The following is a 15,638-nucleotide window of genomic DNA, read 5'->3' on the forward strand; positions in this document are numbered from 1 at the left end:
TTTTAAATTCCAGTATCATTTATTCATTTTCTTGCTTTTCGTTTTCTTATCTTTTGTATTAAAGGTTTTCTTTCCTTTTGTTTGTCCTTTAGGTTTTCCTTTAGGTTGTCCTTTTGTTTTCTCATCAAATCTGAAATGATTTTGTTTGCTTGATTTCTTCACATGTTTATTTTTCCTGTCACTCAAATGTTGAAATGGATCAGTCTTCTTATTGGTACTTCTGAAGCTCAGTTTCGTATTATCTCTTGCAGGTTTTGGTCCAGGTTTATAGGCTTTCCTTTCTTTACTGATTATCATCTGTTAAAAGGTTAAGGAATTATATGAAAGAAATACTTCCTCATATATTTTTATTTTTTTTGCAATTTGTAGATCATGCCTCATTTAAATGTATAATGCTATAAACATATTTTTAACACAATATTACTTTGTTGAGGTACCCAAAAACGTAAACTGTAATCAGAATTTTGTTTCCGGTATGATCTTCACATTGAAAACAAAATTTCACCAAATCAATTCAAATCAAAAGGTATTTTTGTACTCAAAAGGGTTTGATAACATCATATAGCAATATAGATCCCTATTTGCCTTTTCCTGTCTAGAAATGATGTAGCCTTTTAGAGGATTCCAGAACTGTGACAACTTTTACATGATATACACATAAATATCAATATCAACATAATGCATTTTTACTTTTGAACATGGTACAAATTGGATTATCTCCCATTTACCAGTACTAATCACAATTGATATTATGTTGATAGTGCTAAATATTAAGCTTTATTACAACTGGCAAATAAACTTAACTTAAACCAAGAAAACTGAACATTGACCAATGAACCATGAAAATGAGGTCAAGGTCAGATGAGCCATGCCAGGCAGACATGTACAGCTACATGTAACAATTCTTCCATACAACAAATATAGTTGACCTATTGCTTATAATTTAAGAAAAACAGACAAAAGGTCAAGGTCAGGTGAAAACTGTCTGACAGCTTGAGGACCCTGCAAGGTATGCACATACCAAATAGTTATCCAATTACTTATAGTAAGAGAGAATTTAACATTTCAAAAAATCTGAACTTTTTTTCAAGTAGTCACTAAACCATGAAAATTAGGTCAAGGACATTGGACATGTGACTGATGGAAACTTCGTAACATGAGGCATCTATATACAAAGTATGATGCATCCAGGTCTTCCACCTTCTAAAATATAAAGCTTTTAAGAAGTTAGCTAACACCGCCCTGATAACTATCCCTATGGTGAGCTGCGACAAAAGTAGCAGGCTCAACAAAAGTAACAGGCTCGACAAAAAAAAGTTAACTGTACCTGAAGCTATATCAAACATGTGAAACCCTTGCTTTAAAGATTCTGTCAACAGGAAGTACATCAGGAGTGGTATACATTACTCTATGCTAACATGAATCTTGATTCCAAATTTTAAAAAACCTTGATTTGTAGTTTAAGAGAAAATGCAATGAAAATTAAACGTATGGCCATCAAGTATAATGATATAGAAGTATTCAGTGAACAGGAGCAACCAATCTGAAAATGCACAGTAAAGATCAGTAAAGCATTGTCACCATGAAGGTCGATTTCAAGTTTCAGGAAGCACTTCTTAGTAGTATATATAACTCGCATCCATTGTATAATTTTTTTTCCTTCTCAACTTGACAATAGTAAAATTTTTACGGTAAGTGTGTTAGTCTGTTATTTGAAACTATTATACAAATACACAAATAATCATAAACCAAAGGTTTAAAAAAGGATACTTTTTCTTTCTGTTTCTGGGCTGCTTTCACATCACATCTCATAACCCTCAGTTGCCTCCCCTTTAATTGACTCTCATGGAACTTCAAGGCAAACATAACACCGTCATTTTCCTGTAAAATATAAAACACACACAGGGCCATAAAAAAGATTACGTTTGTTTGCCCTAATCCTACATACCCAAAAAATCTTTTATTGTCCTGATTTATAAGTTTTTTTAAAATCAGACAGACCAAGAGGCTAAAAAACATTTGATGCTTTAATTTCTCTTTGTCAAAAAAGAAAAGAAAATGCCTACCTACCTACCAATTGTTTCAACCTTTGGGTAGGGTTTGGACAATAAGTATTGTGTATAATTTCATTACATTTGATTGAGTCTAAATAAAGTTAAAGGAAACCAATTTCTGGACAAACAGATGTATGGATAAACAAACATTGGACATACAGTTGGACGTTCAGACTGACAAGGCTAAAACTTAATGGGTCCCTTGCTACAAATGGAGCATTACAACATAACAAAAGTAATGTGAATCAGTTTACAACACACTCTGTAAGTGGGGATATTATAACAAAAGCTTAGTAAATGTCATTTTCATGTAACATTTCATTGTTAATCAACTATAAACCATCAAACAAACTGAAATCTTTGCAAATTCAGGATTAATCATTGTATAAATTGTTACTCATCTTTAACTGTATGCATAAATATGTATTAAGGTTTACCAGTTCCAAGATCTGAAGTAAATACTCACTTTGAACTCTATATATCCAATACCCTTTCCTGTGCCAGTTTTATTATCTCTTATAATTCGGACATTCTCTATTTCTCCACAATCTTCAAAATGTTTCCATACTTCATTTTCTGTTATATCTAGAAAAATCAGAAATTCATTTCATGTAAATGACAACTTATTTAAATCTCCCAGAAGAATTCAAGCACTTATTTTTTATAAGGTTTACCCTCAGATGTAACTTCGATGGCCAAATGGTCTAAGTAGTTACCACTGTAATCAATAGCCAGTCAACACTGAGGTTGTGAGTTCGAACTCGGCTGGTACACTCGACTCCAATCTTAATTGACTAGGATGGTCAGTTTTCCTATCGGAGGTCATGGTTTCTCTGGGCACTTGAGCTTCCTTCACCAATCAACGCTGACCGCCACAAAATAGCCAAAATCGGGTGCTTAAAAGTGGGGTTAAAACACCAAAAATCAAATCAAATCTTTTCTTTGTTATATAACTAACGTCACAATGTGTGAAAACACCTCACAATCACACATAATTTGTTGTTGTAAGGTTTTATAATGCTATCAGGTAGAATTGACCTTGAAAATTAAAAGTACTCAAACTCTCAAACTCCCTATGATCATAGTACTCTAACCATGTTTGATGAAAATTTGATGCAGTCTTTAATGATGGGGCATATGCATGCATTAATATCCTAATTATGTTTCTGCTTGTTTATAAACTACAGTTTTCTTCTATTGATAAACTAAACATATTGATGCAATTTACGAATCCAATAGGGTTACACAAAATGATTCGAGTGTTGTTTACTGATGATCTTGTCCTTTGACCTATGGTCTTAAAATATGTTGACACATTTGATGAAGATAAGATGCATGACTGGTTAATAATCTAGACTTTTTAGGAGCAACAGTAACAGATAAAACAAGAATGTGTACAAAGTACACGGATGCCCCATCCCCACTATCATTTTCTATGTTCAGTGGACCGTGATAATGGGGTAAAATCTCTAATTTGACATTAAAAGTAGATAGATCATATCAATGGGAACATGTGACTTGAACTTCATCAAAACTACCTTGACCAAAACTTTAACCTAAAACGGGACAGACAGACAAACAGACAGACAGAGGAACGGACGCACATAATGAAACCATAATGCCCACAAATGGGGCATAATAGATGGGGCATAAAAACACTTTATATAAACTCACTAACCATAAGTCATGTTTCCAATGAAAACTGTATTGGCATCGTCATGCTGTAATGAAAAAATATCATAATTGTTTCAAATGCATTCAAATATCTTTTATTAAAATTATTCTGTCAGTTCATTTATAATCATGTATTGAGAAAAATAATATCTTTGTTAATATTGGATTTTGTGGATTTGCCAAAGTCTGCAAACAATACTGCAAAAAAATAAAAAAAAATTTAACATTTAAGGTTTACCTACACCACAAAACCAACTGAAAGTGAAAAGAATAATAAAAAGAGGGACACAAGAAAGACAATTAATTTGTTGTTTTTTGGTGTTTTTTTTTTAAATTAGACCTGAAAGTCTTTACATCAAAACAAGTAATTACAGATAAGTAAAGTTAACACTCTTCACAAATTTATTGAAAATTTTTATTGATCTTGTTGCATTGTATCTGAATAATGATAAAATTCTGTCTCTTACCCTCTTTGAATTATTAGATATATCCACTCTAATATGATTCCCATCTATTTCTTGACCATTTCTGTAATGTAACATAAGTAAACATACTTAATATGCATATGGAATGCTTTGAAAATTACAGATGTAATTTAATTGATGTCAATGAGAATTAATCATTTTTATTTGTCAATTATAACAAGAATGTGGTCATGGACATGGATGCCTAATCCGCACTATCATTTTCTATGTTCAATGGACTGTGAAAATAGGCGACAATCTCTGATTTGGCATTAAAATTGAAAAGATCATAAAATAGATTACATGAGTACTAAGTTTCAAGTTGATTGGACATCAACTTCATTAAAACTACCTCAACCAAAACTTTAACCTGAAGCGGGACAAACAGACCAAACGAACGGATGAACAGACGTACTGACCCACAGACTAGAAAACATAATGCCCATAAATGAGGCATAAAAATAAGACATTGTGGTATGATTGCCATTAGGACAACTCTCCATAAAAGATTTGTACATTCATTTCAATTCAAGTGTGAATTTTTCTTTTATGTTTGTTTGCTTGATTTTTTTGTAATTTTTGTATGTTATATATATTCAATTTGTTGTTTTCTTGAGGGCCTCAGAAAAGCAATATTATGTTGCAAAGTGTGTTACCCTCTTTTAATAGACCACTTTCGAGTTTGCCAATCACTGGAGAAAAGTCGTCAATTATGCAGGCCTTTATGATGTCATTTACCAGATAGAGAGGATTTTATGACATCATTTACCAGATAGAGGGGCTCGCCTGTATCCCTGCACTATATAAACGTTCATCAAGAGTCTTAGTGATCGTCATTGTGTGGGATAAACTAGAAATAATATTTGTTCTGTAGGTACTTAATCACAATTCCCTAGTGACAGCAGTGCAGAAAGATAATTATAAGAATTCAATTTGCCAAATGATTCTACAATATAGCTGTATAGTTTTCGAATCACTCGCTCAAAATCGGAACCGAAGTGACGACGACCCTAAACACACAAATGATGTTCACTTAAACCAAAGCTTTTGACGGAAATGCATAGAACTCGAAAGTTGTCTTTTTGAAATTATTACTGCTTATTTAAATGTCAATTAATAATTTCAATCAACACAAACAAATGAGTATCTGCTGCTACTTCATCAAACAACTTGCTAGAGAAACAGTACAGTGAAAAAGTAAATGAAATTTTAAATTTGCTGCTAGAGGTAGTTACTTTTTCATGATCACATATGTTGTATGTTCCCTACATAATATCCTTCTAAAAAGTATGGTACAAAAACCAATAAAAATTTCATCTACTGTCATTTCAGAGATTATTGGGTGCATATATTTTTGCAATTTTATCATTTTAAACCAAAATGCAAGATGTTATAATTATTTTTGCTCTACAGAGAAAATTTTCCTTCATTTATTTAAAAAAAAATCCAAAGTGTGAGTTTAAAATTATTGTGATTACAATCCTGTCACATTGACATTCCAACAATTTCTGTATTCACAGTATAAATTCATCTTCAAATTACAAATCTTAAATTCTTATCATGTAACTCACAATAATAGAGCTCTTCCTGCACTATCCTCTTCTTCAAAGCATACATAGGATATGATATTGTGTCTGTCTTTGTGAAATGTTTTCCTAGAAATAAATAAAAGCATGTAAAATATCTTTAAAGGGGCACTAGCTACAAGATATATAAAAAATCTAAAGTTTGATTTTTTTCTGTTCAATCAATAATGAAAGTGAAATAGTGAAATAACAATTCGCTTTTTGCAGCCAAAAAAAGGTTCAATTTTGTCAAATTACGCTAAGAAACATTGATAATTAGTCATTCACTTGCAAGTGAATGAGTTGACCTCTTTAAATCCGTATTCATGTGAACTTCAATTTAACCCCTAGCTAGAGATTGGCAACGCATGCATTGTACTTGTACTGGTTATTTTAAGAAAAGAATGTCAACAATGAAAGTGAAACTACGGTAAATCATTTGATTACTAATTCGATGCACATAAAATCATTCTTATACGGTTAAAAACAATGAGAAACATCTATTTTTAATCTATAAAATAAAATCAACCAGACCTATAAAAATCCAATTGCACGTTTTGGTTTAATCTATTCATATCTTTATTTATGTTTACATCGCTAATATGGTCATCTGAGGTCAAATCGATACTTAATAAGATGGCGTCTGGACTAAAATACATACGAAACGAACCTATATATTATCTACCCCATGCTCTGTAAACTGTTTATTTCAGACTTTTGATAGTTTGGATAAATGTTTTACATTGTTATAAATCAAATATGAGAATTTGAGTCAAATCGGTGACCATGAATTTGACAGCTAGTGCCCCTTTAACATTTTGTCATTAAAATAAGGATTCCTAGAAACCTTCGCTGTTTAGCAGCATGCCAGCAATCAATACAATATTTTATTCATTTTAGGCATCCTTCTATGACTTCTTGAACTTCCCATGTAAATTTTTATACCAACAACTATGCAAAAAAATGAAGTCCTTGGATATAGTAAGGTCTTTATGTGTTTGCCAAAAATTGAAAGAAGATTTTTGAGAAGAGTTAACCGACATATTTTACAGATTATTAGCCATCTCATGCATTTAATAATTAAAGAGCTGATGGCTTAGAATTTCATTGCAGTTTGATTGTTGAGTTTTTGTATTTTCATTTTTATCATTTTTAAACTGTTACTTAACTATAGTATGCCATTATAGATGTATTTTAGTTTACTCTGTCAAGATGTAACATTTTGAGTCTTTAATTTTTTTAGTTGAGAAACTAGACAAATGCAAATAGCATAATTGATTTTTTTTTAAATTGTGTGGTTACTGGTTACCTCCCTTCACACTAGCTTTGACTAAAAAAAATTGGGAGGAGGAGAAGATTTTCATAATACTATCCATTTTATTTTGTTTGTGGCTTTCTTAGTGATGCTTTTTATGCACTTACATATTTTTTTCAGAAATCAGAAATCATTACAGCTCTTCTATAAAAGCATGCAAAACAAAACTTTGTCAACTTGCTTGCTATGTTTGCTTTGTTGTTTGCAAACAATAGGTAGGCGGAGTTTCTGTCTGTTTTTATATATACTAGGATTTGATAGGACAATTAAAGTTGACATGAAATGAAGTTAATATTTATTGTTCCATAAGATTTCAGTATATAGTAAACAGACTACCTACCTGTTATTAACAAACATCCAAACAAACATAGCTAGCAAGTTGGTCAAAGGTTTGCTTTGCATGCTTTTATAGAAGAGCTGTAAAAATATGTTAGACCAACAATTGATACATTTAAGAAAAGACATTGTTGCCCATCCCAGAAATCTGAATCATGGTGATACCTAATTGGTTGTACATTCTTACGTGATTGCAATTGCTCTCTTTGGTAATTTCAAATCTGCAGGTGGCTACAAAAGAAATTGATTCCTTTTATATGTATTCTTAAAAAAAATATTCTGAACTTATACATTTATGACAATAGACAACTGCAATATCAGGAGCAAATTGCATAAATTTTACCAAAGAAAGTCAAGGATGTAAATATTCAAAATATATATGGAGTTTAACCTACTACAGGAAGATTAGATAGACCTCTAATTTAGCATCATGTAGGAACCTGTTAGTCTTTAGTAATTACAGTCAGACTTGGGGTCAATTACATTGGAATGTAATTAATTAAATTACACATTACATTGCAAAAATGGTCAATTACACTAATTACACATTACACAGTTTTTGAAATGTAATTAATTAAATTACAATTACTTTACTAAAGTAATTAATTAAATTACACATTACATTTCATCATAATATTTGTTAACCAATATTATACATGTATGTATAATGTATGTGTAAAATATTCATGTAAACATAGTTTAAGCATTGCATTTGATAATCATGAGTAATTTTAATGTTTTGTCATTTAGTCTGCATCTCTGTGGTCTGTACACAATGGTACACTTTGACAGTCATTCTCAAAAGTATTTCTATAGGAGCTAATGTGGCATATATCGCTTGATTAGAACATGGAGGTATTATACTTCAGTAACCAGTAGATGTGTTGATAGAAGAGGAAATTAGTTCCTATTAACTTGCCAATACATTAAGGGGAGTTTTGACATCTCAGAAATGAAGTTATTTAAATAAAACATAGCATGAATAAAGAAATTATAAATAAATAAAAAAAAAAAAATCACTTAATAATTATTAAAAGGTATCCTTGTCACAACATTGAAAATAATTTTTAGTACAAACAATGTGTATAATGTCTATATCTTAGCAATATTTTGCTAATTAGACAAAATACATGTAATAGTGGCATTGCCCCTGGACATTTCAATCTGATTAATTGCTGTTTGTTTTTACAGCTGTTAATTTTTATCTCTATAATCCTTTTAAGTATACTAATTTGACGGGCGATATCTTTTTGCGCCAAAAAGTAACTCATTTGCGCCACAACTTATTTGCGCCAATACTTCTTTTGCGCCACCGAATTTTCAAAACCATAGGTATAATTTGCGCCAATAAAATAATCATATAATTGCGCCAATTCTATTTATCTTTTTTCATATATATAACAACTAAATGATTGACTAGGTACCATCAGCAAAAAATCCTCTTACATTGTACATAGAAATTTTAAATTAGCCTCGCATCCTAATAAAATTATCCCGCTTTCTGGATCGTTACACAATACAAAGTCATCATCTTTGTTTGTAACAACACCAATATCATCCAATATTCTGTGAAATTCTGCTTGATTTTTAGGTTGAGCCGGATGCAGTTTTCTTCTCTCTATATACATTGACTGACGCACATATTTTAAATCTTTCTTTTCTAAATTTTCTTCTTCAATTTTGAAGAGCTCTGAATTTATTATTTTTGAAGGTCGCCCTGACAACATATCGGTTGCTTTTATTTTGCACGAAGTTATCAAAATTTGACGTTCTAATTTCTGGACACTGATAATGAAAAAAATATCTTTCTTTTTACAAATGAAAATATGGTATTTTATACTGCCAAAATATGCTATGAAATTTTAATAAAGCGAAAATGTATTTTAAACTCATGATAGTTGACTTGTATTTGTATTATAATTTTAAGAAAAAATGTTTTATAGTCTGTCAAAACTCTTTATAGAGTGGCTTTTGTTGTTAACTTGTGTTTTAAAAAGCTGTATATTTCATATGTACATGTAACAAGTCACGGTGGTAAGAGTATTTGTCTTGTCTTGTATTGTCCTGATATAGGTAATACACGTACAGGTATGATATAGGTAAAAAATATTAACAGGTAAATGTGGCGCAATTTCGTTTCATTTATTGGCGCAATTAATACTATCAAAATAAAAGGGAGTGGCGCAATTAATACCTTTTCAAAACTGCAATTGGCGCAAATTGATTCTGCCCAATTTGACAAAATGATTGTGTGCAGTTAATTTGAATTCTAAATGAACTCTCATAAAGATTTTCACACTTTTTTTGTTTTTGTTTAACATGGTGATTTATTACTTTTCAATCTATTTAGTTAAAGATCTTTCTTAAAAACATATGGTTTTTTTTCAAATCATAAGACTATTCAGAAAAAATTCTGTTGGTCAAATAAGTAATATAAAAACTTTAGAATAAATTACAGAAAGTATGTGATATCAATATTTGAAAATAAATATAACTTTACAATTTATATTATTAACATAAATCCTTATCATAAACACCATAAAAGTACATGTAATTGAAATGTAATTCAAAAGTAATTGAGCATTACATGCTTTTTTCATTGTAATTAATTAAATTACCATTACAAGTAATTAAAAAAATGCTCAATTACACATTACATTCAATTACATGGAAAATTGTAATGCATTACACTTAATTACCATTACATTTTCAATTACCCCATCCCTGATTACAGTATGGCTCCACATTGTGACAGTTCAACTAATCGATTGTGTATATACTACGACAAACTTGGGGTTTAACTTATTATAAGCTTGACCAGGAAATTGACTTCACTGCTGTTTTTGAATTGTCATTTCGAATAATTATGAGCTTGACCATGAAATTGACTTCACTGCTGTTTTTGAATTGTCATTTCGAATAAAAATTATTGTACTGTCGTTTCATTTTTATTCATTTATAACAATTTTTGTTGATTTCTTGGGTACATGTGCATCAAGAATTAAAAAAATTCACTGAGGAGACATTTTTTTATCAATACCCCCCAAATTAGTACCAACTTTTATCCACAGTATTATAAAGTGGGTAAAAAAAGGATTGCTGAAGAACTATTTTGATTTGCTTTTTCCATACTTACCACATAAAGTAAGTACATGTAATTCATGAATAATTATTTGAATTCTTTGTTCTAACTCAAATAAATAAGCTTATTATCAGAGCTCACACTGAAATAAATATGTCAACTGAGCATAGTATTTACAGTTAAAATAATAAAGCATTCAAAATAAAGTGTTTAAGGTGGTACCCAACACCTTCACTAAAATTAATTTTACTCGTTTAATTTCCATAAAATTTTGACAAAGTATTTACTTTGACCCTTTGACAAAAATATAAAAATTTCAAAAAATTTGAACCAACCAATTCAGCAGAAAAAATACACTGGTTATTTAGCAGTTTGAGAAACACTAATTTTGATCATTTAGAAGCTTAATATTCCCTTAACAACACAACGTAATTAAAACAATTATCTGATTTTATAGAGTTATCTCCCTGTAGTGTTAGGTACCACCTTAAATGCCTTGTTTGCAAACTTTGTTTGGTTGTTTGCTCAAGCATTGTATTTAAGATTGAAACCTAAATTCAATGGAGAGACAGAGTAAGTTTTGCTTACTATATAAAAAAGAGTTGATTGGACAATGGATATTATATTGGAAATAATTTTGATATTCATTGACCAATCAAAACTTTGTGTATAGTAAACAGACTGTTATACTCCACCTACTCATTGAATTTAGGTGTCAATCTTAATTACAATGTCTGAGTAAACAACTTAACAAAGTTGGCAAGCAAGGCATTTAAACTCTTGGTTTGCATGCTTTATTATTTTAACTGTAAACAATCAAACCACTAGGTAAAATTAGGCAGACACTTACTGGACACCGGAATCTGACACTTTCTATTTTACCACACGATCTGAAAATCTTTATCAGTTGCTGAAAATATAAATATAATTACCGGTCAAAGGAATATTTCAAAAAGGTCATCATAAAATCAGAAACACATTTAAGAGTTAACATATAAATATCAATAAAGGGTAATTACACAAAAAGCCAATCTTTAAATAAACCACATTAATGATGAAAACTTGAAAACTTGAAAAAAAACGAGATGTGTCAAAGAGACACAAATGGCCCTGTCCCAAAAAGTTGAAAAATATGCAATTTTAATATAAACACATGTGGACACAAACATGATGGTAGTCTTACATATAAAAAATCAGCTCAAAATCTGGAGGGGAATAGAGAAAAAATCTGTATAACTGTGATTTTCAATAATTTATCAAAGTCCAAAGCCTGTAATTTCAGTGAAAATAAGCGAAGCGAAACTTAAGCTTGACCTATAACTCATTATGGTTAACTCACATACCAAAAATCAGCCCAATATCTGAAGCGTTTAGAAAAAAAGTCTTTATAACTGTGATTTTCAACAATTTCTCAAAGTCCAAAGCCAGTAATTTCGGCAAAAATTAGTGTAGCAGAACGAAACTTAAACTTGATCTGTAACTCATCATGGTTAACTCACATACCAAAAATCAGCCCAATATCTGAAAGTGTTTAGAAAAAAAGTCCGTATAACTATGATTTTCAACAATTTCTCAAAGTCCAAAGCCCGTAATTTCGGCAAAAATTAGAGGACCGGAACGAAACTTTAACTTGATCTGTAACTCATCATGGTTAACTCACATACTAAAAATCAGCCCAATATCTGAAGGCGTTTAGAAGAAAACTCTGTATAATGGTTTGCTGCGGAATGACGTAATGACGGAATTACGGAAAGACGGAATGACGGAATTACAGAAAGACGGAATTTCGGACAAGGGTAGAACTATTTGTCACCAACAACTTCGTTGCGGGGCCATAAAAATTAAGGGCTATTCTAGTAAGACCAAAAACACCAAACATTTGTTTCTGTTGGTTTAGGATTGTTTTATGTTTTCATTCAGGTCATTTTTTTCTTTAGATAGTGAGTGTTTCCCTCCTTAGGTAACTATTACTGAAAAGCAAATTTTCAACCATTCCCTGAAAGGCAACAGAAATAAATATAGGTTATAATAAAAGGAAATATTCTTTATACCTTTTTATCAAATGATAATGGGAGATTACCAACAAATACAGTTCTAGCATCTTTTGTTTTGTCTCTCTTTTTATGTCGAGGTTTTCTCCCTACCAAATTTGTTCCTTCACTCTGGCCTTCACCAGTCCTACAAAGCAATTAAATCATTTTTAATTTGAAATTTTTTCTATTCATCAATCATAATAGCACAATTGTTTTCTGAACATGTACTTCTTGATTATTTTGACATTTTTCTTTCCTTGTGTTGGATATATTGAGGGCTATTCCATAAAAATTGAGGGGAGAAGGAATGAACCCCCACCACAATTAACCTACTATCTTTGAATTATTTTGCATTCATCAAATAGATGTTATTATTATAAACAGAAAATGACCTTTTCAAATAAAGAACTTAGTAAGCTAATCTATTAATTTTATTTGATATCATGATTTTTTGTGGCAAAAGATAAACATGTTACTTTTGGCTAATTTCACTCTTTGATCGGATTGTTATCTCTTTGACATACTTTACCCAATTTTACCTATTATCCATGTCAAAACAAAATTTCCCGTACTATTCTACCACATTTGTTTTAATGGATAAGCCCTAGAGTATACAATTAGGGGAGGTTTATAATTACAGTACACATAGGTTGTTGTCTTGCTTAAATATGTTGGTGTCAAGTGATTTTTAGACACAACAATTTATGAAAGTTGATTCTATTTTCTTCCAACCAATTGCATCTTTGGTTAGCTTACTTGCTAGTTGAATCGCAGTTGAATCGTGAAGTCATTATTAGGTTAGGTAAACTACCCTCCTTTAAGAGTAGACAAGTCCAACAGAAAACCAATCGATCTGTCTGTAGGACTAGGCTACTTCTGAAGTTGGTTAGTATACCATACCTAATAATGACTTCACAGTTCAGCTAGCAAGCAAGTTAACCAAAGATTTTACCTTTACCTACACACTCAATGCAATCAGCTGTAAAAAAAAAAAGTAAAGATAAAAGTCAGTCTTCTTCCATAAATCAAATTAAGACAGTCACGAGTGTAAGTCTTCTTCCGTAGAGTATATTAAGAGGAGAGGGGAGATAATTTCAAATATGAGTACAATTTTAGAGGGGAGATAATTTCAACTATGAGTACAATTTTAGAGGGGAGATAATTTCAACTGTGTACAATTTTAAACGGGAGATAATATCAACTGTGTACAATTTTAGAGGGGAGATAATCTCAACTGTGTCTACAATTTTAGAGGGGAGATAATCGTGTATAATTTTGGAGGGGAGATAATCTCAATTGTGGCCCGAGACCACAATTAATTCCTCTATCATTTCTTTATAACGTTTTGTCGCATTAAAAAAAATTTGCCTATTCTTTTTGTCTAATTTTTTGTGTGTGTAATGTACAGTACAAGTCCAAAAATATATGCAATTTTCAGAAAAATTGAATCTTTACATCATACAAATTTGGCCAATACACATCCATACCCCTATAGGCAAGTCAAGAGATGTTTCGAAAAGTGTAAATATAACCTTTTTGCACCTGGCCTAATCACTCTTTCCTTATTAAAATCAGTTAAAATAAAACATCCAAAAGTTTATTTCAGCTCTCTTCTTTCATTTCCACCCCAGAGAAGCTAAGAAATGAATGAGAAAGGGAAAGAAAAAAATAAAGAAAAAATACACAATAATTAAAGGGAACTATATTCGTGAACAACGAAAAGCAGGGTCATTAATTGTGGTCTTGGGCCTATTAGGGGCCAAAAACTTGACCAATACCAATAAAACTTGACATGATTTAAGCTTAGTGTATTATGAGTCAGTTTACAAAGTTTCAAAGCCATATGATATATATTATAGAAAATGTGGCATTTTTTATATCTCAACTTTGGTTGCTGAATTGTGACGTTGAAATAGAACAATTTCAACTTTCAAATTTTGGCTTCAAAAATCCCTGAAAGACACCAAATTGCACTTTTTAATGTCTCAATGGATAAGATATTATCTATTCAAAGTACATGATAGCATACTTAATGTACGAGACTTATAAAAAATTGACAAAAGTTAATTTTATATGTGCCTATGCCAAAAAATAGAGGTTTTCAAATGAAGTGAGGCCTTATATGAAATGTAATATTTTCCACTTACAACAATTTTCTGAAGTTGTTAAATTAAAACAAAACATTTTACATATCATAAATGTTCTTTTGATGTAAATATAAGTTTCAAATAGCATAACACATGAGTTTTACATGGTCTTAAGCAATGTCAAGCTTAAAATAACTAGTTGTCAATTTGGGCCGTTCCCTATATTTCAATATTAAATTGCATATAAATGATATTGGAGATGGAAATATGCTTCTTTTTGCTCAAATCCTTGCTGAGATATGATCAAATATGAAGCCTGGATGTTACAAGACTGTTGATTTTAACTATATATGTAGACAGTATGGTCTGATGCAAAGTTTTTTCAATTTACTGTTTAAAACCTGCATGAAATTTCAGTCTTAAAATGCCAATACTTTTACCACCAGCCATCCAACAGAAAAAAATAAAGGTGTTCTGTGAAACAGACAAGTTTAAACAACCAGTAATAAGTGCTTTTGATATAGATTCAGTGTAATCTGTTTAAGGAAATACAATTTTAAAGTGCATAGAACTTCATATTTCACTTGCTTCGTACGGACCGTTAGACCTAGACTATTAAAACAGCACATTTTGCACTCTTTTAAAGCTTTTATCCACTTTTCTTTGTGTTCAGAGTTCACAAATGAGTAAAACACATGAAATAAATACCACAAACACAAATAGATATCAGAAAAAAAATGTCAGAGAAAAATTAAGGATGCTGCTTTTGCAAAAATATTGAAAAAAGTGAAAAAGCTACTTTTTGGGCATATCAGCTGAAAAGTGACTTTTTTTTTACAAATTTCTATCAAATAAAAGTGGAAATCCTTTCTTCTCATATAGTTTGACAAATCAATACTAATAGATCATTCAGAGAAGTTGTCAAAGTATAAATTCAAAATTTGCTGAAATGCACCTCTTAGGCCCAAGACCACAATTAATTCCTCTATCATTTCTTTATAACGTTTTGTCGCATTAAAAAAATTTTG

The 15,638-nt window shown here is 30.8% G+C and overlaps 1 protein-coding gene across 5 annotated transcripts in view; it reads right to left on the reverse strand.

Annotated features, from left to right (window-relative positions):
- LOC139515947 (RNA-binding protein 34-like) overlaps nt 1–15,638 on the reverse strand; it is a 22,842-nt gene continuing 7,204 nt past the window's right edge. For all 5 annotated transcript variants that reach the window (XM_071305733.1, XM_071305731.1, XM_071305732.1 and 2 more), the window contains exons 4-12: nt 12,542–12,668; nt 11,341–11,400; nt 7,596–7,639; nt 5,764–5,847; nt 4,196–4,256; nt 3,733–3,775; nt 2,521–2,639; nt 1,771–1,881; nt 1–297 (exon numbers count right to left, since the gene is read on the reverse strand). In XM_071305733.1, the coding sequence (XP_071161834.1) occupies nt 16–297; nt 1,771–1,881; nt 2,521–2,639; nt 3,733–3,775; nt 4,196–4,256; nt 5,764–5,847; nt 7,596–7,639; nt 11,341–11,400; nt 12,542–12,668 (931 nt within the window). In that variant the 3' untranslated portion in view covers nt 1–15. The remainder of the gene's footprint in view (nt 298–1,770; nt 1,882–2,520; nt 2,640–3,732; nt 3,776–4,195; nt 4,257–5,763; nt 5,848–7,595; nt 7,640–11,340; nt 11,401–12,541; nt 12,669–15,638) is intronic.

Source organism: Mytilus edulis, chromosome 3 (assembly GCF_963676685.1).
Source record: "Mytilus edulis chromosome 3, xbMytEdul2.2, whole genome shotgun sequence".
Classification (NCBI taxonomy): Eukaryota; Metazoa; Mollusca; class Bivalvia; order Mytilida; family Mytilidae; genus Mytilus; species Mytilus edulis.